At 49.3% G+C, this 23497-nt stretch overlaps 1 protein-coding gene across 16 annotated transcripts in view; it reads right to left on the reverse strand.

Annotated features, from left to right (window-relative positions):
• The window catches only part of Hdac4 (histone deacetylase 4), a 250023-nt gene that overhangs the window by 19692 nt on the left and 206834 nt on the right, over positions 1-23497 (reverse strand). For 11 of the 16 annotated variants that reach the window (XM_063267463.1, XM_063267465.1, XM_006245443.4 and 8 more), the window contains 8 exons: positions 21060-21180; positions 17477-17523; positions 14082-14189; positions 12052-12107; positions 11201-11288; positions 8853-8972; positions 8017-8114; positions 947-1065 (listed from right to left, as the gene is read on the reverse strand). In XM_063267463.1, coding sequence (XP_063123533.1) covers positions 947-1065; positions 8017-8114; positions 8853-8972; positions 11201-11288; positions 12052-12107; positions 14082-14189; positions 17477-17523; positions 21060-21180 — 757 coding nt within the window. The remainder of the gene's footprint in view (positions 1-946; positions 1066-8016; positions 8115-8852; positions 8973-11200; positions 11289-12051; positions 12108-14081; positions 14190-17476; positions 17524-21059; positions 21181-23497) is intronic. The other 5 variants (XM_063267468.1, XM_063267464.1, XM_063267461.1 and 2 more) reach the window with 1 other exon arrangement.

The following is a 23497-nucleotide window of genomic DNA, read 5'->3' on the forward strand; positions in this document are numbered from 1 at the left end:
CAGATTCAGGTCCACACTAGGCTGTATCTCCTGCTTCCTGTGAGGAGCTAGTGGGCAAAATTGATGGCAAATGAACGTGTATCTGATGGAAACATTGATACTGGCTTTTTGGTCACAGCTTGGAATGTGGTAACAGAAACTGTGGTACATGGGTACTCTCTGCCCATGTGGGACCCCACAGGAGCAGTGACAGCAGGAGAGAGGCACTGACACCCCAAAGGGTACCTCCTGTCTCATTATTCCCTTGCTGAGTCCATATCCACCATGGTGAAGCTGAGAGACAGGCTATCCTGTGATTAGATGTGCTGATGGGCAGAGAGGAGAGAGCGGCTCCAGGATGCCAGGATCTTGACTGAGGAAGGCACTTGTGCAAGGTTTCAGGACCCTAGGCTTCTTGTTGCCTTTGGTCAGCACCAATGGGTAAGAGTCAGTTAGGCCATCGTGTGACCCAACATGCTACAGACCAGAGGCCTTCTATATCTTTTCCACGTGCTACAGCAGAGCAGAAACAAAGGCCAGAGACAGTGCTAGAGAGTTCTTCCATGAGAAGTGCAGCAACTCTATGATACAAGGCCTCTTGGTTGGTTCCATTTGCAGCTTTAACTCCTATAAAGATCAGAGGGCCTAGTCCTCCAGCAGAGAACGAAACTCAGCACCAAGCACATGTCAGCTAGGTAGGACGGGAGCCCCATCTTGATGATTGGAGAAGGTGCCCACAGGACACTTGACAAGACTGGTGCATGCCCTTGTGAGTTTCTGTCCTAGGGGTAGGGCTTGTGACTTTCAATTCTCAGCCTCCTGCTGCTCAGGGCTTGCTGACGGCTGTTTGCACACACTCAGACTAAGTAAGAAATACAGGTGAGATCCCTCCTACTGCCTCACAGAGAACATAAACAATTGTGGGTGAGGAGACATAGACGTGGGACAGGTAGACTCTGGGACTTACATTTGGCAGAGAGATTGTACCCTCCAAGAGGTGTGGGGTGGCCCTCCACAGCATCGAAGCCCGAGGACACCAGTACCACATCTGGGGCAAACTCATTTGCGATTGGCATGACCACCGTTCTGCAAAGGACAAAAGAAGGCATTACTGGATCGGTGAAAGACATGGGATTTGGGAATCTGTAGCTATCAAATGCACTGTTCTTTGATGCTTGTGGCACCTTCTGTCCAATCCCCAATTGGTTAGTGGGCCAAGATCTGATGGCTGTAGCAGAACTGGAAAGAAATTAATGCAAATGCCCCCTCCCTTCCACACAACGAGAGGATTTTCAGGGCTTTCGTCTAAGAAAGGCACATTGAGATGATTATTACTGATGTCAACCTGACAGAATCTAGAATCATCTTGGAGAGAATACGCTGAGCATGCCCATAACAGGTCATCTAGATTAAGTTAGCTACTGGGCTAAGGTACGCTAAATGGGGCTGACACTATCCCACAAGTTGGGGCCCTGGACTGCCAAGCAAGCTGACATCTGCATGCCCCTCTTCCCTGCTTCCTGACTGAATGCAATATGAGCTTACGCCTCAAGCTCCTCCTGCTGACATTTTGGCCATGGCGCCCTTGAACTGTGAGCCAAATTATAGCCTTCCTTCTCCAAGCTGCTTTGCTCAAAGAACAATGTAGAAAGCAAGTGGACTACACAACGCGGAGAAGACACAAGGCTAGCTTTCTGCAGCCCTGCTGGGCTGTAGGCATACAGGCCCACCCACCTTACAGAGCTTTGTACCCATAAGCAATGGCCATGCATGTATATATGTGGGAAAGTCAATTAAAGAGAAAAGCCGACACCTAGAATGGCAAAAGGGGAAACTGATATCAGTTAAGAAAACTGTAAACCTGAGCCCCACTTAGGAGTTCAATGGTCAAGCCATCTACCTCTCAACATGAAACCCGTCAGCCACGGCCAAGCCGTGGTACAGGGCCACAAACAATCCTGTCTCAGAGATTGCTTCATTAGGTGAGAAATGGCCAACACCAACTTTCAGTGTACTTTTGGGGGCCAGCAGGGACCCTGAGAGGGACATGCTTGTGGTCTCATAGCTCTAGCAGGAGTATTCTTTGCTCCTGAAGCGGATGTGGAAGGTGCTGTCTGGTCACGTGACTGCACAGGTAGGACTGTGAGCCTATCGAGGCACTTGGCATCTTTCTGTTTGTGAAGCTACCCCACCTAATGTTCCACCTAGAAGACAGCCGTGTCTCATACCCTTTCTAGCACATGTGGTGGGCCTTTATAAACTGTGCATGCAGGAGCACCACAGGAGGGGAAGACAGATGCTTCAGGAAATGTTTCATCCTACTACCATGCCAAACAATGATCAACCCACTTTCCTCTTCGACCTCTCAAACCATCCTATCAAAATTAGCAGAGGTACCAACTTTAGCCAAAGACACTCATAATTCAATGGGACTAACTCAGGAATGATTCCAGGACACACCTTGGCTGCCAGTTCCCCTGACTTCAGGGCAGTAGAACACATTCTGTCTATATCAGACCTCCCAGGGACAGCATAGACAGAGAAAGGCAGAATAAAGTGGTGAGGTGTGGCCTTACATGCCATTTCATTTGGAATGCAGAGGTCTCCTAAGGATATACACATTCAACCCCAGGTAACTGGGACCTATACAGGCACTGCAGACCAAAGTGGGACAACTGTGGGGATTGGCCTTCTACTGCTCTGGAGGTGCACACAGTCTAGTGTCTCCTGGAATTGTTCGTTTTAGGCTAAAGGGACTTTCCAAAAGCCAGTCTGCGCCTTGGGGGTCCTGTGGACCACTGTTTGAGTGCAGGATACATCCAGCTACCTAGACGAGGGCCAACCTGTAAAAGTCTGAGCAGGAAACCTTTTAGTCTTGGGTGAGACAGAGTACAGATGCCCTGTGGTGTCAAAGCAGTAACCACGGGTGACGAGGAAAGACTCAAACTGGGGGATTCCACACAGGGCCATGGCGACAGATCTCTGCCCTGGACTCATCTTCCTGACATGCCAGGCTCTTCAGGGAAGGACCTCAGCCTTAGACAACATAGCTGTCATTGTGCCCAGCTGCAACAAAGACAATCACTGTCATTTCATTGGTACAAAGAATTTACATGAGCATTTACCCAGTGTATACACTGGAATTTGTCTAGAAACATCACAATGGTCAGGAGCAAGGATTTCATGTAGCTAGTCACAGGGTAGAGAATGCCATTGTATCCTTTGGCTTCTATGTGACTGACAGGACTGCATGGCAGGGCATGGTCTGCAGGCACCTCTGAGTCTTGGGTCTTCCTTGGTGGTGTGAGACACTGAACTGATAAGATGTCTGGACAGTGGTTGTCATAGCATTATACCAAGGAGACAACATCTTAACTAACTATTCAATGAAGACATTGTCACAGAACTCCTGTCTTCAGAATACTAGAACCTACCACAGTTTTGGCAGGGATTTTAAAGCCAAGCCAATTTGTTTTCAAGTAAAACCATAGCTGTTTGTCCCAACTGTGCCATTTGCTAAGCACTCAGCAAGTACATATGGTGGGCTTTAGTACTTAGCTTTGAAGTATAGCTAAGCTATTTAATATCTAATTACCTGCACCACAGAATGTTCTGCTAAAATCATTATTAAACAGAGCTCATACCAAGAGTACTGATGCTTACAACTGCTGTGTGTTACGGCAAAATGAAATGTAAACCATTCCTCAGGCTGGAGCCAAAGTGGCCCCTGCACACAGCAACAGTGGATGTTTGCAGATGCACAATCTTAGGATGTCCCAGGCTTGGTGTCTTCTCAGGTGACTTTGAAAATGTGCTGAAGCTAGGGTAACTGACGATGGCCCTGAATGGAAAGTATCCAGTGTCCACCTGTGACACCACAGGAGCGTCTTTGCTCCTTGTTGGAACATGACTGTTTTTACTCTGTGTATCAGGTAGACACTTCCTGCTGCACTGTGGATGTGCTTCCTACCCAGGACCTTGTAGGAAAGAACCTCAAAGAATGTCCCCATTTAACTGGTGTTCTAAGAAAATGGGAGACTGAGTTTGCATTTTACCTCCCAAAATAAATTCTGAAACCATCAACCTTGTATCTGAAATAGAAGATAAAATATTTGTGGGCCTCCTCTCCATCCTTTTGTACATTTATGTACATGTCTGTGAGTTTGAGGTTGAGGGCAGGGAGGCACAGCTTCCTGAGACAGCAGATCACTTTACCATCTGCCTAAGGAAGGAGAAATGAGTCAAAACGGGCAGCCAAGAGGGCTGGAAATGTGACCATAGTTCATCCCTTGCTGTGGGGAGGGAATAAGAGCCCTCGCAGATGCAGAGTACAGTGGGTGACCACAGCATGTGGAGTGATCCTATGTATGCTGTGTGATGTTTGTTGTGTAATGCATGTCAATGTCACATAGCAAAGCTACCAAGTCCACTCCCATCCTGACACGCTTTTACTCTATCTCCACATGCTCACTGTGGCAAGCTGACCCCAAACTGCCTCGGCTGGCAGCCCTGTATCTGAGAGCCTGCCTTTCCCTCCACAGGCCTCCTCTGGTTTCCAGTACCTCTTCCCACTCATCTAAACTAGGGGACAAACCCAAACAGACTCTGTGTGGGGTATCCTCACACTGGCAAAGGCTTGGGCTCATGGGAAGCTATTCTCGTCTCAACTGGCCTGTCTTTCTCTCTGATCCAGTTCCAGTCTCTAAGGAACCATAGTAGGGTCCTCACTTCTTTATACCTAAAGCATTCTATCCTAATGCACCGAACTTCTTTCCTAGATTATTAAATGCCAACTCAGACACTTTCTAGAAAAATGTCCCTAGTCAGAACATTCTCTGCTATATACCCAAATTCGCTCTTTTGACTCTCAGGCCTGGTGCTGCTCAACCTCCTACAATTAAGTGTGTTGGAGATCGAGTTGCCCACAATCCCGTCAGCCTCAGTTCCTCTCAATTCCATTGCTTGTAACTGTGCAATGAGGTAGTCCCACGCTCTAGGCCTCTTTTCCATTGGACTTGTCCACTCAAACATGATGGCTGCTTTATCCTGGGACCGAGTTTTTACCCAGGCCACCGGAGACAGATCACTTGGTACTCAGAAGGAAGAAACCCTCAACATTCCCCCAGGACCAAGGTGAACAGACAGTTTCCTTGGGGATGACCTTTTCCCCCACATACTTGGCCTGGGCCTCACCTTTGGGGGCTTCTGAGGCCCCCTGGTGGTTGAGAGCCATCCTCCACATCACAGATGTAAATAAACTTTATCACTGTTTTCTCTCTGGGGCCAGGCAGATCAAGAGAGGTTGCTGATTCCCTGGACTTCCAATGCTAAGCTTTATGCTTCTTTCTGTGTCTTGACTTCTAAGACCACCACCATTCACTATCTAAGGAAGTAGTAGGTGCCATGATGAACTGCATCTACCTTTTAAAGGTAGTTGATGGGTTGACCAAATCTTAACATAGTGAGTGCTTGTCTCTCAGATATGAAGTCATTCAGAAGGCAGAGTAGTTACTACAGTTGGTACCAGCAGAGTATGTATGTATTCACAGGAGTTATGTGTAATTTTACTCCTGCTACCCAAAGAGCTCTTTGGAAAAGGCATCAACAGCAATAGGCTGCAGACAGGAATGAGGGCTGAAGGCCCACTGAAAGGCACTTGGGCTTTTTATAGTGTGAGGCCAGTGTCTCCTCAGTGAGAAATTACGGATGGCCCTCAGAACACCAGCACTGCTGATATCTTTTTTAAGCTTCCTGATGACACATGACGCTGTGTCACTGCAGGCAGGTCCAGGAGGCTAAGGACAGTGAATCATGGGGCTACCTCCCAGCCCATGGTGCTCTGCCTGAGCTCCGACAACTTCAAAGCTGTGTCTGGCTTGGGGCCTGGTTTGAATTATAGTTCCTTTTCTCTTATAAGCCTCTAAGCCCTAGGAGAAAGTGCCTGTCACTTCTGGATCTCATTAGGGGCAATTTTCTTATCTTTTCTTCATCGGAGCCTTGATCCCCTGAAAATGTGACCTGGCAGGAGAGGGCTCTGAAGAACAAGGTGCTGCCTTTGAGGCATGCCTTGTCCCAAGGGGACCCAAAGGCGGAGACTGAAGAAAAAAGGGAGAGTGAGCCTCTGACCCCTTTCCCCACCTGATATCCAGGGAACTATAAATTGTGAACTTCAAAGTGCTACTTTACATTAAAATCAATAAAAAAAAAAAAAGACAACCTGAAACAATTTCCCTTTTCAAAGAAGTGACTGAAGCTTTAGAAGGCCCCTCAATATGAGCTTGCCATTCATACACTTTGCCAAACGTCAGAACAGATGTCAGGGAGACTGAGGAAGGAAGGCTCACCTCAAAGTCTGGCCAGGCATGTCAGACACTGCAGATACCTGGGCAGAGACACCAGGGGTCAAATTTGGGGCCCAGGACCACAAAACTGCAGGCAAACTCAAGAAATACCCCCTGTGAAATGCAAGGCCTAGGGGATGCAAGGTCTGATGGGTATCCATTTATTGTCTGTCATCAAGACTATTATCTTCTTTTTGTACCATAGCCACCATGAGGCCTTCACAGGCCCTGACCTGCAAACAGCATCTGCTCAGAAGTAGAGGCCACTAGCTGGGCAATGACTTCCATTCACAGCACGGAGACTTCCTATCTCCACTGTGTGGACACGCCCAGGTTCAGGGCTACTGGGTGAGTGCACGACACTCCTGGTCCTTAGGCTCAGCTTTCATGGACTTCCTAGTGTGGGGAAGTTTGTGAGTGAGGTGAGCACAGATCAGTGGCCCAAAGAAAGGGATCAGAGCAGAGGGGCAGGTTAGAGAGCACGAAGCTTCTAAGGCCTGAGCGATCCCTGCATCTAGTCAACAGCTGAACAGCAGACCTTTGTGATTATGTCAAATGAGATTTGTCACTTCTAGGAGCTACTGATAGATTAGTCAACTCACACCACTGGGCCAGGACTTTACCATACTGGACCCCAACCACCTTTCCGATGGGAAGTGGGACGGGGAACCTACTTCAAAACGAGCAAGCAGGTGCTGGGAAGTGCCGTGAGACTGGTACCATAACTACAGAGCGCACGGCAAGTCTATATAAACTTTACAGACACATCTATCTCACTAACTGTGCATATACACTTCCATACATGCACACACATTTGCTCACACCTCCAGAGATTTATGTCTTATGGCATATATGTACACAGCAATAGGCATACATAGACACACACACAGAGAGAGAGAGAGAGAGAGAGAGAGAGAGAGAGAGAGAGAGAGAGAAAGAGAGAGAAAGAGAGAGAAAGAGAGAGAGAAAGGGGAGGGGAGAGGGAGGAGGGAGAGAGAGATACATAAAGCCATATGTGTGTGTGTGTGTGTGTGTGTGTGTGTGTGTACAGAGGTTAAGACATGACCCCAGAATTTCAGAAGAAGCAGAGAAGACCTCTGGAGGTCTGAAGACGTTCTCATCCAAAAAAAAAAAAAAAAAAAAAAAAGTGCTGTTGAGACTCAAGGCCTCTCAGGGCATCTGTGCCCTGGGACTACTCCTGAGCTATTGCTTGGAGCTGTCACATTAAGCAGCTACTGGGGAAAGCTGTGTGGTGGTAAATCAGGAGGAGAGCAGTAGGCCCAGCCATCCACTGCTGGCTGCAGTCTGGCCTGATGGAAAGGAAAAGAACTGTGGGGGACGGAGGTCAGTATTGAGGTCAGTATTTTGTAAAGGAAAGCACTTAGCAGCTGATGCAGGGATGGTTCTCCTTCACTCACTTCCACTTTCCTTTCACAAAGGGTTTGTGGAAGAATGAGCAAGGAATGAGATCTTTTCATCCTGTTTCCAGTGACTCATGGAACTCTCTCCAGCATAGCAGAAGTCTTCCCTTCCCTCACCACCTCTCCATGTTACCACTCGGACCCAGACAGACTCAGAGAGGGGAACTGGTAACAGAAGGAGGCAGTAACAATGATTAGCCCCAGAGTCCCCAGCATGCTTGGCTGCCCCGGACTCAGAAGGACCAGTCTCTGTGGTTGGACAGCGGGGTACTCACCTGAAGGCTGCCAGGTACTCGGCGTCTCCCATGGGGGGATCGAGGCCACCCGTGAAGGCCATGTTGACATTGAAACCCACGCCTGGCCCTGTGCCCACCTGTGGCCACAAGGAGAGAAACTGTCACCAACTCTGAAGAGAATACCTGGTACAACTGACACTTGAACTAGGATGTGTTGGGTTTCTGTGCCTACAGGGACAGCCACAGGTTCTGCGCATTTGTGTGTGAGCTCACGAGTGAAGCTGGCTACCAGTAGTAGGCACTGTCATCAGTGGAACAGTTGCCATAGGGCTGCAGCTACTCATGGGCCCTGAAGTAGGAGGGTCTATTGAGAGACGTTCCTGAGGACCTGAATGCTATGTATGCACAGAAGTGACTCTATTGTGGGACAATCCTCAGAGGTCAAGCTCTGTGTCCCTGGGCCCACCAGGTAGTACCAGATCCCAGAGGACAGAGGGACTTGGGTATACTGCCTAAGGATGCCCCCTAAAGACAGTGGCTGGGAGTACCACAAGGTACAGAGCAGCAGTATCCTGGAGGAGCAGTATAGCAACCTCCCTTTGTGTGTGGTTTGCTTGCTCCAAATGAAAGCAGAAATGGTGTGTAGATTCTCATTAAACTAGACAAAATCCTAGCCCAAATCAGGCACAGCACAATTAAGGCTAGCATTTTCTGGCAGGGCAGTCTGAGATGTTACGCGTGTGAAATGCTACTTCTGTGGCAGATGCAGGCCTGCACCTATCCATCTCTCCTTATAGCTGTGGTATCTGGCTCCAAGATGGCTTCCCCCGCCCCGTACCCTGCACCAAACACAAACTTTCACACACTCCACATACCTCATCTGGTGCTCCACTTCCTGGGAAGAAGTTCCCATCGTCATAGCGGTGCAGGGACATGTAGAGAACATTGGGGTCATTGTAGAAGGCCTGCTGGGTCCCATTCCCATGGTGCACATCCTGAGAGAACAAGAGAGCTGGCTCAGGGAGGACTACCACCCGCCCCATCCATCTGTGCCCCGTACTTTGGAGTAGCAGCTCTTACTTGGCGAACACCCTGGAACCTTTGGCCAGGCTTACACCTCATGGTCAGGTACCACAGGGTGCAGGCAGCATTATAGAGATGCTGAGGCAAGAGTCTGAGTAACTCTGAGCACCACAGTACAGTCCTGACTTCAGTGAAAGGGATGGGTTAGGCTTCTAGCTGAGCTGAGGCTGCTATTTCAAACAAAGCCATCTGAATAATCTTACATGCCTGCCTTATTTGTGGTAAGTGAACCATTTCCTAAGGATAATCACTAATTGTGGCTTGGCTACTTACAGGCACATCACAAAGGGCAGCTGTTCTCAGCCTGTGGGTTGCAACCCCTTTGGGGTTGCATATCAGAGATCCTGCATATCAGATATTTACATTACGATTCATAACAGTAGCAAAATTACAATTATGAAGGAGTGACAAAAATAATTTTCTGATTGGGGTTAGCACAACATAAGAACTGCATTAAAGGACTGGAGCCCTTTGGAAGACTGAGAACCACTGACATAGGGTATGTGGCAGTTGAAGCTAGGTGGTCTCGAGTGACCCCCCACCCTGAAATGACCAGCTCTTTTTTTTTTTTTTTTTTTTTGGTTCTTTTTTTCGGAGCTGGGGACCGAACCCAGGGCCTTGGGCTTCCTAGGCAAGCGCTCTACCACTGAGCTAAATCCCCAACCCCGACCAGCTCTTTTCTTAAACTTGATGTCCACTTATCAATAGGCGGTACTGGCTTCTGCCAGCTACGTGGCTTTGCACTGCATAGCTCTGTGTGTGTGTGGTGTGTGTGTGTGTGTGCAAGCGTGCGTGCACTTGTGGGGCTGGGGGTGGGGGTGAAGGAGGATGAGGAAAGCTTTCTTTTCTACAGGGTCATCTTTGCTCAGTGTAGGCTACAGATGTGTCGATGCCCGGCTACTCAGAAACACAAGTGCTCTTCATCTGAAGCACCAGGTCCCTGCTGGGAGGAGGAACCATGGGTAACACTGGGTAACAGTAAGTGGATGGGTACAGTGAGTCATAGTAATATCTTTGTGTATTACCACCATGCTTTTTATATGAAGTGTGGCCCTGGGAAGCATGTCCTGCAGCCCTGGGAAGACAGGACTGTATTTATGTGGGTCACCTGTGGACCTAGTTGTTCCCAGAACATAGTTGTCAGGTCTGTTGCCACCAACTGCATGGTACTTCTGGTTTTTTTTTTTTTTTTTTTTTTGCCCACTTCTCTGCTTGTTCCTCAAGAGGACAGGCTCACTGGTGTGTAGAAAACTATACTGCCTTCCCTGCCTTGCTCAGGCCCTGTTCTGAGTCCAAGAGTTGACTTGTTCTCCTGGTTTATATTTTGTTGGTTCTTTTCAAAACTGAGAAAGGCTTGAAATCCAAATGCTATCCCAACCTGATGTGGGTTTAGTAAAGTATGTTATGAGACATCAGTACTAAAGAGTTTCTGTGTGCAGGTGTATCAGAACCATTGGTTTCTTATAGCTTTTTACATAACATACAATTCTGCAGAACAGGGCCACCCAGCATGCATGCCCTGGAAACCACTTCTCTCAGCCAGGAACCAGCGTGATCCAGGCTTGACAGAAGCCCAGGCTGCCTCTTTCCCTGGTATTTGGAGCTCATGACACTTAGGCACTGTGACTAAGGAACGCTGATAGGCACACATGATATCTGTCTACTCATGGAACAGTGATATTTGGCTTAACTCGAAGAGAAGAATCAGCCACTCCATAGTGGGGTTCAAAGAAGCTGTGTTCACTCAGGAAGATGGAGGCTTAGTCACGGGTGTGGAGTGAGTTTTAGCTCGTGAAAGTGGGCAGCCCAGATCCCATGTGCCCTGGTCAGAGCATTCCGAAAGGTTGAACGTGACCTTCAATCCTCCAGCTTCCTGAGAGTCACTGCTGAGGACCAGCCATGGCAGCCACCCTCACTGTGGGTACTATCTTGGCAGCTCAGCTAGCCCAAGTCTTGAAACCAACTTCTAATGGATGCAGGCTTTACTTCTTTGATCTCTGAGACTATTTCCAGAGAGTTCAGTTCCCCAATTCCAAGTATCGACAGAGGTCAAGGCCCAGTGCTCAGTCAGGCTGTTCACTGGGGAAGCAGGTGGGCATACATGCTCTTTCCAGAACTGGCTAGGGAGGCATCCACTCACCCAGTCTACAATGAGGATCTTGCTCACATTCAACCTCTGCTGGAGAAGTTTGGCTGCAATTGCCACAGAATTAAAGTAGCAGAAACCCCTGCAGAAGAGACACCTAGTTACTGTTTTTACATTGTGCATAGCGGAGCATCATCTAAAGTCCCTATGAGGTTTAGGTGAAGGCCAGCTGGTTCTTCTGGGAACCTTTACTGATGCTGGTGATGGACCAAAGACAGAATATAGGCACACAAAGCCACAATAAATATACATATGCCACAGACTGATAGGCACAGAAGCACGTGTCACATAAGATCCACCCATCAGACACACATACTACCCTTCACAGATGCACATACACACATCAGATAAACGCACACATGCACACACGCTGAAGACACACACAAACACTGTTGATGGTTAATACTGGTTAACTTGACGGGATCGAGAATCATCCGGAAACATCTATTTGGGATTATCTAATTAGGTCAGCCTCTGAATAATTATCTTGCTTAGGTTAAAAAGTTGGTAAAACCCATCAAAAAATATGAATGGTACTATTCCTGTGGGCTAGAGACTGGAACCACCACCATGTATACTTCTGGCACAGTCTCTGTGGCATCATACTCATTTTTACCACTCGGAACCATCTCTTTGTTAAACCCAACTGGGAAGCTAACAGGTGGCAGGGCCCACACTCCTCATCCAACTGCATGAACCTCAGGTCACATGTCTACCTTGGCTGTGGGCAGAGGAGACAAAGCAGTACATCCTGGGCACGAGGCCACGGAGTTCCTCCCCAAGCCTCGAGATGCTCACCCGGCCCTGTTACCCATGCTTTTGATCAGCCTGCTGTGCCTACTTACATGGGTGTACTCTCCTCGGCATGGTGTCCTGGGGGACGAACCACAGCAAAGCCATTCTGCAGATGATAGCAGACAGTGGGACATAGTGAGGAAGGACATTTCTTACCCACAAGAAAGTCATAAAGTCAGAATTCACAGAAGGATACCGTTTCCATTACTACTGGTCCCATGACACTGGTGGGGTATGGGGTTAGCTGAGCCTTGTCTTGTAGGAAGTCTGGCTCCATTTTTAAGGGATCTGTTCAGAGCTCCCGATCTGAGGACAGACAGTAGACCCTCGGCTGTTTTCAAGTGCCCATGGGTCAGGGCTGCCATTGGAGGGGGGTGGGCTAGGGTCCGGGATAGTCTTGTTGCCTGCTGCTCACTGGCAGCCTTATGGCAGGCAGACAAGGATACAAATGAAAGAAAGCTGGGCATGGTGGTGAATGCTATAATCCCAGCAGGAAGATCAGGAGTTCGAGGCCAGTCTCAGCTATACTGTGAGCTGGAGGTAACTTGGCTAAACGAGAAATTGTTTTCTCATCCCCTAAAAAAGTAAAGAGTCTCACACAGGGTGCTGCTGGGTCCTTGCCATGCCTCCAGCAGGCTTGGGCTCACCTCTATCCTGACTGCAGCTTAGCTGTCGGGGGAACAGACAGCTCACACAATATTCAACTCCACTTCCACCCAGAAGAACTGCTACAGAGCTGGCGCTGGATGGCATGGCTGCACAGCCTACTCCCCGTCAACCATACTTCACGGAGTCAACTGTACACCACTGGGGTTGCCGCTGTAAAAGCACTCAGCACCCATGTAAGTAGGCACAGCAGGCCTCGTCAGGCCCATATCTGCCTCTGCACCAGCACCAACAAGTAGTCAAGCTTTAACTGAGCACAAGAAGGTCAGCTGACTACTGACACGGGTGCTGGACTGCTAAGCTGGCTCCTTAGGACAGGACATGGCAGTGGTAAGGCTGAGAAGCAGATCTACAACTACTACCAACCTACTTCTCCTCAGTCCTGCGTCTGCGCTCTGCACTGAGTCCTGGTCACTGGCTTCTAACAAGCAGTTAGGTCTAAAATGGGGTCTAACATGCCTCAGATTCTACCTGCCTCTTAACTGAGCAGACAACTGTGTAGATGGGGCTGAGCAGCAGCCAAGCATGGCATGAAGACACACCAGCCCTCACAATGAGCACAGACGAACTCCCAAGGGGACATTTCCTCATGAACATCCTCATGAAAAGCTTCCACAATGAGTATAACCTTCCATTGTCAGGCCCACATCTTTTAGCACATTGTGGTTGGTAGGAAGACAACATGGTGGTTCTCAGTTAGGCCATGCATGGGCTCTGGGAAGCCTCTCTGAATATGTCTCAAGCTGAGACAGTCCCTCTTTTCTTCGGGACACTTCAAGTAGACAAGGCTTTTTACTTCTGGGAACAAGGTGGGCAGGAGCTGCCAGTGATGGGAATGTCACAGCTGCCTGTCCCTATGCACATGACAGAGACCCTGGCACAGGAAGGCATTTTATTTCTGCTAGGGTTCAGTGTGCTAGGAAATTTCCAGTTGCTGTCTGGTTCAGCAGACATCCTGTGGTTTGACAACTACACAAGCAGGAGTCTGCAGGATCCACATGGTACTGCCTTTCAAGATCTGCCACACGCCAACACTGGCACAGGTCAGAGAAGATCCAGTTTCCCACACAGATCCTAACAGACTCCCTTTCGACTCTGTCTTATCCAAGTGTCTCTCCACCAGTTCAGTGTCGTGAGGCAGCTGTGACTGCGGCAGTCGTGCACTATGTTTGGTGCTGTTGTTATTTTAGAAGAGACATTCTGAAGATGCCTCATTTGAATTTCAGTACGGCTGATAATGAGGAGATGGGCTACAGGAATGAAAGCTTGCTAGGACCCTCAGCAACTAGGATGGGTAAAGAGCTCCACAGAGCATCTGAGAATGTGCCGATACTTTTTCCCCAGCATGGAAAGGCCCACATCATCCTGGACAGGAGCCTCCTCGAATAGGGCAGAGGGCAGTGGACTGACTGACCTTTAGCTCTCCCGTGGCCACCTTGAAGACCAGCTCCACTACACAGCCTACAGCCAGGCGGGCTGCCCCAGACGAGTGCACCTCATTCCATATGGTATCACTATCCACCTGTGGAGAAAACACTCCTCAGAGAGCCACATCCCATGTCGCTGTCACTGTTGTCACACATTTCTTTTTTGAGAAGTGCCAAAACAGTAAACACAGAAATAAAAGCAAGTGACCAGAAAAAGCAGACTACCATGTAGTACCCATCTGTAATGCCCCTTTCTTCCCAACGTGCTCTAACAGACCTGGGCTGACAGTGAGTATCCTAGCCTGCCACTCCCTTACTTTTTAAAAGGGAACTGAGGCTACAAGTTATGCTAACAAACGGAACATTAAATGGAATAGAAGCTACAATAGGCAGCTCTATTACCTTAGAATTTAACTGCAAGCCTACTGAGGGCTGAGAGTAGTTACATGAGACCAGGGTGCAAGGCGTCAAAAAGAACTCTCAGGTCTATTCCATTGGCAGAAAGGTAGCCTGTTAGCTTCCACTCAAAACAGAAAGCAGGGCAACCATTTGTCTACTAACTGGCTTGGACAAAGGAGAACACATTACAATTTTTTAAAATCACATTTGTGTGTGCGCACGTGTGCATATGTGTGTGTGAATGTGTGTGTGCGTGTGTGTGTGTGTGTGTGTGTGTGTGTGTGTGTGTGTGTGCGCGCGCGCGCAAGTGCGCACATGTGCTGGGAATCCTCTCCATCTCCGTCCTGGGCCTTCAACACCATCTGCTAACTGTCAGATACTGATCATCAGTAGGGTGGAGCAACTCTTTCCAGCTTTTCCAGTCTTCACTCTCAGAGAGGAATGATTTAAAATCCTTTATATGGGCAAAGACACTGCTGAGGTAGGTACCTAGTATGGGCTGAGTTCTTTAGATAGCTCCCAAATGTCAAAGGATGCCTGCTGAGAGGCATCAATACTCAGGGCTGAAACACTGGTTTGTAGGCCTATGCAGGCCAGCTTTGGCTGGAGAATGATATCATTACTATGGCTCATTATAATATCAAAGGTGAGAGTGCTGCAGACACTCTAGGCTGCCTCGTGACCCCCAGAGGGCAGCAGTGTCCAACCAGGCTGGAAGCTCAGATCATTTCCTTCCCAAGCTGTGAAGGAAGAGCCTGGCTTCGTTTTATTTTTTATTTATTTATTTATTTTTTTGGTGGCTGGAGAGATAGCTGTAGGTGCTGGAAACTGAACTCTTCTATTTTTGGTTGTTAGCCCAGTCTTTAGCAGCTGAGCCATCTCTCCAGCCCTAGCCTGGCTTTGTTAAAGCGCATGCCTAAGACATGGGGAAGGGACTACACAGGACATGTGCCTGCGCTTCCTGAACTTTCTGTACCCCATATGGGCATCACCAGTGTCTGTAACCTGGCCAAATCCTTTTCTGCACAGAGGAAGGAATAAACCCTTGGACAACCACCACTGCAGGCTCCCAGGCTGCTGAGACGTGACAAGATTTTTCGGTTGCTTTGTCCCTATTTCTGTCTACCAGCTGTTTCCCTTGTATTGGTACTGAGGGGTGGCCCTGTTCAGTCAGGATGGTTATGCTAACGGGAGCTAGAGGAAAGTGCTTTACGAGAAGCACAGACAGAAATATCTGGGAAATGACACTGAACACTGACAATGGAGCATGGGGCAAATCTGGGTGAGCCCTGGGAATCAGGGGCTCAAGTTGCTGTTGGAGGAGGTAGAAACCAGCGGAGTCCAGACCACATTCCCAGGTAGGGTTGGGATATAGCAGGAAGTCACAAACACAGGTCTTTACTGGTTTCAAGTTCACAATAATGAGGTGAACAATACAGAAGAGTTTCTATTTGGTTTGGGAAAAAAAAGATCAAAATTTATTTCAAACTCTTACTTAGCAAAGCTAATACAGACAGTGATTTAACACTTGGAAAGAACTATCGTCTGCAGGAATCGGCAGTGAGGAGCTGCTCCCAGATATAGAGGGCCTGCCCTGAGGAACCCACTCCTCACCCCACACAGGTCTCAGTTCTCCCACAGCATCTGCATTGCTCTCTGACACCTCAGGGGTGGGCCCTGGAAACCCTGGGAGGAAAACTGAGTCCGTGGCTATAGCAGAGACCTAAAGAGTTCACTCAAGTCAGAGCCTCTAGGCTGCCTTGCTGCCTCTGGGCCTAAGTAAAAGACCTCAGGATCGTCACTCCCTTCTGTACCTGGGCCCCATGGTTCCCTCCCATCGGTGTGGTGTGTCTGCACTCATTTGGCATGCTGCCTGGACCTCAGATCTGGGGTCGGCTGTGCAGGAGTCTGCCTCAGTTCGACCCTAGGTCTGGGCTTGCATTTAGTTTTCATTCGCTGCCTTACACAGGACCCTCGGCTGCAGGGCAGTGAAAATCCAAATCTTTTCAAGTTGGGCCAACAATTTGCCCTGAGTTAAGAGATTGCAGCCTATTTACAATACGAAACAAAACAACTCCAGGAGAGCTTGGTGGTAGTATGAATAGGTGCCGTGGATTCTCTTTCTGACGACGGGGCAATTTTCAAAGCAGCGATTTCTGTAAAGACTCAGGAAGAAAACAATTTTGTTTCATTTCCATAACAGAATCCAGACCTCAGCTTCACCCCACGATCTGTGATCAAACGCAGCACAGGTTTGGCTAGGCCAAGTTTGGCAGTGCTGTTGTGCCTCTGGAGGTCAGAAGATCGGACAGGAGGTTTGGTCCCACTCTCTTATCCCAGAGGGCCTGGGTACTGCAGAACCTCTGCCTCCTGAGGCTGGCTTGGCGGCAGAAACTAAGGCTGTCCACACAGGTGGCATAGATGCCTTGATGGCCGACTAGTTCTTTGCCATTTGTGTGTCCAGTCTGTTCTCCAAGTGACTAGTTGCTCATATCATCTGGTTACAGAAATGCGAGGCCACCACAAACCAGAGAATGTCTTACAAATGTCACCTGACCCATGGATGTTCTGTTCAGTGCACAGAAAACTGTCTCGTGTACAAACAGAGAGTGGCAGGAAAAGCCCACAAAGGCCTAAGAAGCCTCTGTGGCCTGTGTGGACAGGCATGCAGTACTGCTGAGGATGTAGGCCATGAGGCACAGTGCACACATGAGGTGCACAAGAGCTGCGGCCTAGTAAGATGCACTGTTTGTTAGACAGCTTTCCCCAAAGAAAGGTGCCCGAGTTTGATGAAAAAAAAAAAAAAATGCTCCCAGCTCTCAGTTCCTTTGAAGGCCCATATGGCCCCACCCACCCATAGTACTGTTTATGGAAAACACCTGGCAGCCATTACCACTCGAGAGAGAGCAAGGCAATGATTTCTGTGACCACTGGGGCCCTGAGAACAAACAGGACATTATTTACACATTAAAGAAATGCTTACCCCAACACCACCACAAGGAAGCCTGACAAACACGGAGGTCAGCGAGCCTGTGGGAGAAGGACAGGGTCAGAAGGTCAGGGCAGCACTGGCTCTGTAATGCACAGGCCGCAGAGCATGCTGTGGACCATAGAACAAGACTGGTTCTTACAGTCCCCACAGGCTCTGCCGCAAGGCTCTTCCACTAGGCAGCAAGGGCAAGCAGAGGAGATCTATCTGCCAGAGTCTGAGAGGAAGCAGCTTTTCATGGTTAGGCAGCCACAGGTGGGGGGAGTGGGCCCCTGGGGAGATGGCACAGCCTTGCAGAGTCCAGACACCATGCTGCCCATAGATCTTGTGGGTAGGGGAGCTTGCTGTTGTACTGACAGTGTTCCTGTTATAGCACAGAACCTTTTCCATTGAGTGCCGGCAGATCTGGGGGTTAGGGAAGACAGGTTTTGTTGGCTGGAGTTCTAAGCATGGATCTGAGTAAACTCGTCCATTCCTAACCTGCACCTAAACGCACTGAGCCACTGTGGACGGTGCAGGAACAAGGACATAGCTGCATATTTCCTCGAATTCACAATGAGGCAACAGCACTGTTGTGGCCTTCCACTTCCTGTTGTTTCTTATAGGCTAGGGTGCTTGGTTCCTACCTGGGCCAGTTTCTTACTACCCGTGCCGTTCTGCCTTACAAGGACAAACACCCACAGCCTAGGCCCAGGGCTTGATCCTTATTTGCATATAAAAATATGGGAAGCAGAATCAGAACATTAAATCCATCTTTCCTTCAGTGACAAGTGGGCAGCAAATAAAAATGTTTCCAGCTTTGCATACACAGGGTCTTACAGCAGAGAGGACTCATCAGGGGATAAGAGTTGGCCATGTAGGGGACGGAGAGCTCCTCTGCCCAGACACTGAGACTTCCTTTAGAAAATGCACACTGGTTATGTGGTAGCCAGGGCTATGGAAGTATATTTCCCTCTGAAATTACAGCCAACACTGTGTACACTATAGATGTCAATCACTGGAATATTGTCATGCTCATAATCCAGTCAGCAGAAAAGGAAAAAGGCCGTCATCGTATGGTAAGCACAGAGCACCCCTGAGTAGGAGGCAGGGCATGATGCTCCCGACGAGGATGAGCCTGGGTATCTATCGTCAGCGCTACCCCAAGGGTCCCCGCTCTAGATTGTCTCACCCCAGCTTAGGCCACAGTCTGGCTCTAGCTTTGGTGGTTTGGGGTCACAACCATTTCAATCAGGCTGCAAAATGTGGCTGAGGCCTAGGTTAAGGTTATGTCTCCTCACAGCGGAGCGCTGGCTGATACTTTAGGGCGTGGATACAGTAGGAGAGGCATGGACCTGCCTCCTGTAATTAATGCTCCTGTGGGAGTCAGACTTTGCCCGCTTTATGGTCACCCAAGCCAGGCGCCCTTCTTCAGCACTGCTGTTGGTCCCCTCCTGGTTCCTAGGGACGGTGTCCCACCCACACCTGCCTTTCACTTCAGGCCCACGTGGACTGGCACACCAGTGAAGAACTACAAAGGGTCTTCGTGCACAGTAGAGAAGTGCATGGATTGAAAGAGGAAAGACAAGCACAGCAGTACTTAAACATCTAATTGGGGCTGTGTTATCAGAACTTGGGATAACTGCTGTTACAATGTCTCAAGTACTTAGGTCAAGGACAGTTGTGTAGGCCTGTGGTGAGGACTGTAGAAACTTAGACATGGGTCTTGAGGACTGGTGGTGATGGACGAGGTACTTTCTGCAGTGTGAATGCACAAAGCTTAGCAGGAAGAAAAAGGACAGTGAGCCGATGGGTAGCAGTTGCACATGACAAAGCTGTAGCAGCAGCATCCATCACAGAGCTGCTGGGATGTGGGGGGAGTAGAGGGTGTAGGGTGTGGGGAAATGTTCTAAAAGAGAAAGAAACCCATGTAGAATGGGCTTGGGTAGAGTGGTGCCGGCCATAAGCTGAGGAGTAGCACTCATGTGACTATTGGACACTGGGTGATCATGTCCAAAGCCTTGCACACAGACACTTCTGTTCTACAGGGTACACATCTAGTTCTATGTGTCTGTTCTGGTTTGAAACTTTGGTGGGTTGAGGAAGGGCTGGTTGAGGAATGGTACATGCATAGGAGGCCACTTGTCTAGCTGCCTCTGTCCTGCCCCTGTGAGATGGAACCTGTTTGTCAACTCTAACGGAAGAAGTCCCATCTTGGCCAAAGCTCCTGCCTCACTGTGGGATCTACATCTCCTGTCTAGAGACTCCTGTAGCCAAGGGGCCCATGTGCAGGACACTGGGTTGTAGGGCAAAATGAGAGGCAGGGCCTGAAGAGAAGAAGTTCAGAAGAAGCACGATGGCTCTGCATGCAGCCTCGGTCAGTGGCAGACAGCACCTGCACCACACATCCCAGGCTACTCTGACTGTTCCCATGGGGCTGCAGGAATGTCCTCTGGGCCATGTTGTAGGAACTGCCTCCGGGACAGGCCCCTGGATGCTGGGCAGCTTTCGGCTTTATCTCTTCCAGGCTGGCAGTGGCTTCAGTGGTTGAGAAAGAGCACTGAGGAATGGAAATCCTAGGCTGCTAATGGCAGGAAGAAGCAGAACACACCCTAGTTCTCTGTGGAAAGCCCTATGGCGTGCCCTTCTAATCTCTTAAGGCAGCAATGCTGCCTGCCACAGCCTTCTAATTCCTGGGATCCGTGTAATCTGGCAAGAGGCTCCCTGAAGTTCTAGCATAAACCTGCCCCACTCCCACCCCTTCTTGCTACTACTGCTAGACTAGGCACTACAACAGAAGGGCTCGGTGTGAGCACAGCATCAAGAGTTTTGAGGACACAATTTGCTGGGAGCTGTCACTGGCAGTGTTCTTTGGACTGGCTGAGCCCTTGCAAAAGGGTCCCCTGCCTCTGGATTGAGGGTGAAGGTGAGCACACTAAGAGCCCATTAGAGAGGGTATGGGGGAGATGGGCTTACAGCAGCCCAAGAACCTCCCCAAGGGACCATGACCTAAAGTCAGAGTCCAGGAAGAGACCAGCAGCTCTAGCTCTGTCTTTGTTTCTTTTGTCTATAGTTCTGGGTCCCTGAAGTCACTTTCTCTGAGTGGTTGGGGTCTGTGGGGTTGGTCAGGTTGGCAAGGCAGGGTCCACTCTGGGATTACATAGTTTGTCCCCACAGTTTGTCAAAGCCTACTTTTTTTTAGGTAAAGCCCATGATGGTGATACAGAATGAGTCTCTGCTAGCCAGAAGCTACCCATAGGAGTGATGACTGAAGGAGCTCTGACACAGCTCTCTTGTCTGTAACCAATGGCCTCAGTGTGGCCAGGCCTGGGTCTCTCCAGGCCTCTTCTCAGTCTTCCCCTCAGAAATCTTAGAAAGGAAATGCAAATAGGGCAAGGGCTGGGTGCTCTTGGTCTCAGTCATTCCTGAACGGCTTCCAGAACTGGCTGTGACTCTAGGCTTCTCTGCACCATGGCCTTAGTAGGAGCCAACCTTCCTGTCCTGGCCAGCCACACAGTGCCCCAGCTGCAGGAGCCAAGGGCTGGAAACATCACTTGCAGGAGATCAGACCTGGTAGGGATGTAAGGAGGTCGAGTACCTAGAAGTTTCTTACTGTCCAGTTTCTGTCTGTTGAGAGGGTTTGTGCCATAGAGGAGTGTGTGGGCCTCCGAGTGCACTGTCTGCAGCTCTTCCAGTGTGGCCTTGCGTCCGCGGATGCACTGTGGGCACACAAGGGGAGAACAGATTTCTGTGTCAGCTCAGTCTCTACCTTAATGAGATCACTGTCCCACAGGGAATGCAACCTGAATATGGGCATAGGCACATGATAATTGGCTTTTTGAAAACTAGAAAACAAAACAGCACATAGCATCATATTTCAAAATATTTTAGGTAATTTACAGTTTAATCATAGCTTTAGAAATATTTAAAAAGATAATTCTACTTTTCAACATGATACCCTTTATTGGCCCACAAATGATTTTCAATAAATTATTACTTTGTTTTCTGAAACCAGGGTCTGGGCTTAAAATCACAGGAAGTGTCCAAGGTGAGGGAGCTGCCTGAGCTTACTTTCAAGGGGACTCAACACTAGCTCTTTGTGGCACTGCTGTGCATGTCTGACCTACTGTAGTCTGTGCTGCACTGGGAGCTGGCTACAGTGCCCTCGTGCCTCCGCACGGGCACTAAGGACTGAGGAGAGGTGGTTATCCTGCTTTCTCTCTGTTTGCACTCTTATCCCTGCCTGGCTCCATCTGCTTTCTTGGCTGAGAATCTGCCTCACACTCCCTGCCTGAGTGTACTTTCCTGGGAGGGGACAAGACATTAATGAATGCTGAAAACTGAAGTATGCCTCAGGGCAGCATCTGGACACACAGGATGGCTGGTTTGTCCTGTAAGGCCAGCTCAACAGGAGAGGAAAGAGGACTTTCTCATGACTTGTGTACACTGGTCAATGCTGCCCCCCAGTGGCATAGCATTCCAGACAGATTTCAAAAGCAGGCGCCTGTGGCCTAAGCCTCACTCTTGAGGGCCACTCCCACCCAGAGGGCCTTCAGGAGCTGGTGTGCGCCTGATATTGAGATGTCCTCAAAAGTGAGGTACAATATGGGTGGTAAGGGAGACAGGGGCTATGTGAGCCCTGGATTAAACCTAAACTCTGAGTACTCCAGTGCATAAGGGAAGGCAGGTGGGCTCACAGAGAAGAAACAGAAACACCCACGCTCTTCCATGAGGCACTTACAAGCCTTTGAGGCTCCTTGTGCCCTAACCTGTACTTATGTGAGGACAACTTGAGGGACAGATGGAGGGTTTTCCTAGCTGGACAGAAGACACAATGCAGGTACTGCAATCAATCCTGGGAGGAGGTGACGGCAGCCTGAAGGCACAGACAAGGGAAAGGCGGCTCACCCAAGACTAACAGCTCCCAGGCTCAGGGTCCTTGTCTCTCTGCCTGCCCTTCCCAAATCCATCCTTCCTCCTCAGAGTCTAGGACTCCTGAGTGCACAGGACCTGGGAACCCACACCTGCTGTGTCATGACGAGAGAACCAGGAGAGGCCTGGCATGATCTTGGACAGAGCCTTTCTCTATGTGACCAGTTCTGTTGTGACCAGGTGTGGGATGAACACTGGACCCCACTGGCGAGCCCTCCTGAGAGCAAGCATGGCACCTGGGGAAACTGAGTACCAGTACCCAGAGAAACAACTCTATGTCTTCCACATAGTTGCTTGGGCAGACACTGGCATAAAGGAACCAGAGGCAGAGCTGACCAGGCTGACTTTCCATACTGGCCACTGCCTCATGGAACTTTACGTCTGAGGAAGAAGCGGCCCAGAGTTCTCCACATATCTGCAGAGCAGCCTTCTGATATGTTACAGCAGGAGGACACAGCCTTAGTGACAGGCCTGATGGGGCGTGTGGGAGGGCTGGTCTTCTCTCTGGGTCTTGGATCCTTCCCTCACTTCATATGTGGCTGTACACATGGGTCAGCCACAGGGAGCACACTGAGAAGTAGACAGGAAGAAGGCAGGGACAGCCCAGGGGAGTCAGCCTGGCCCGTGGGTTTGAGAGCACAGCAGTGGGGAGCTTCTGCAGACACCAAATCTTAGGGAAGCAGGCAGTGCGCCCCCAATGGCTCATGAGTGGAAGCTATGCACCCAATATGGTGATGCTGGCACCATGGGTCTGGCAGAAGGGGACAGGGAAATGAGAACTTCACTTTTAGAAGTTATTATGGCTCAGGCCTGTCTGACTAAACTAGTTCTCAAACAAATAGGCTGTCACAGAGAAAAGCCAGCTCCCACTGCGAGCAGTCTCTTTTCTGCTTCTCTGTTATGTTGTGGCTTGGTCAGGGAATTCTCACTAGATAGTACCTTGGTTTTGACTCTCCAGCTACCATAACTGTGAGGTGGTAAACAGAACTTTTTGCTTTATAAAGTACAAGTCTCAGGTATTCTATCACAGCAACAGAAAAGGTACCAAGACAGGCTTCTCAAAAGCCCACAGACAGTATGGATGGAGATGAGGAAACACAGGCA

Source organism: Rattus norvegicus, chromosome 9 (genome assembly GCF_036323735.1).
Source record: "Rattus norvegicus strain BN/NHsdMcwi chromosome 9, GRCr8, whole genome shotgun sequence".
NCBI lineage: Eukaryota > Metazoa > Chordata > Mammalia > Rodentia > Muridae > Rattus > Rattus norvegicus.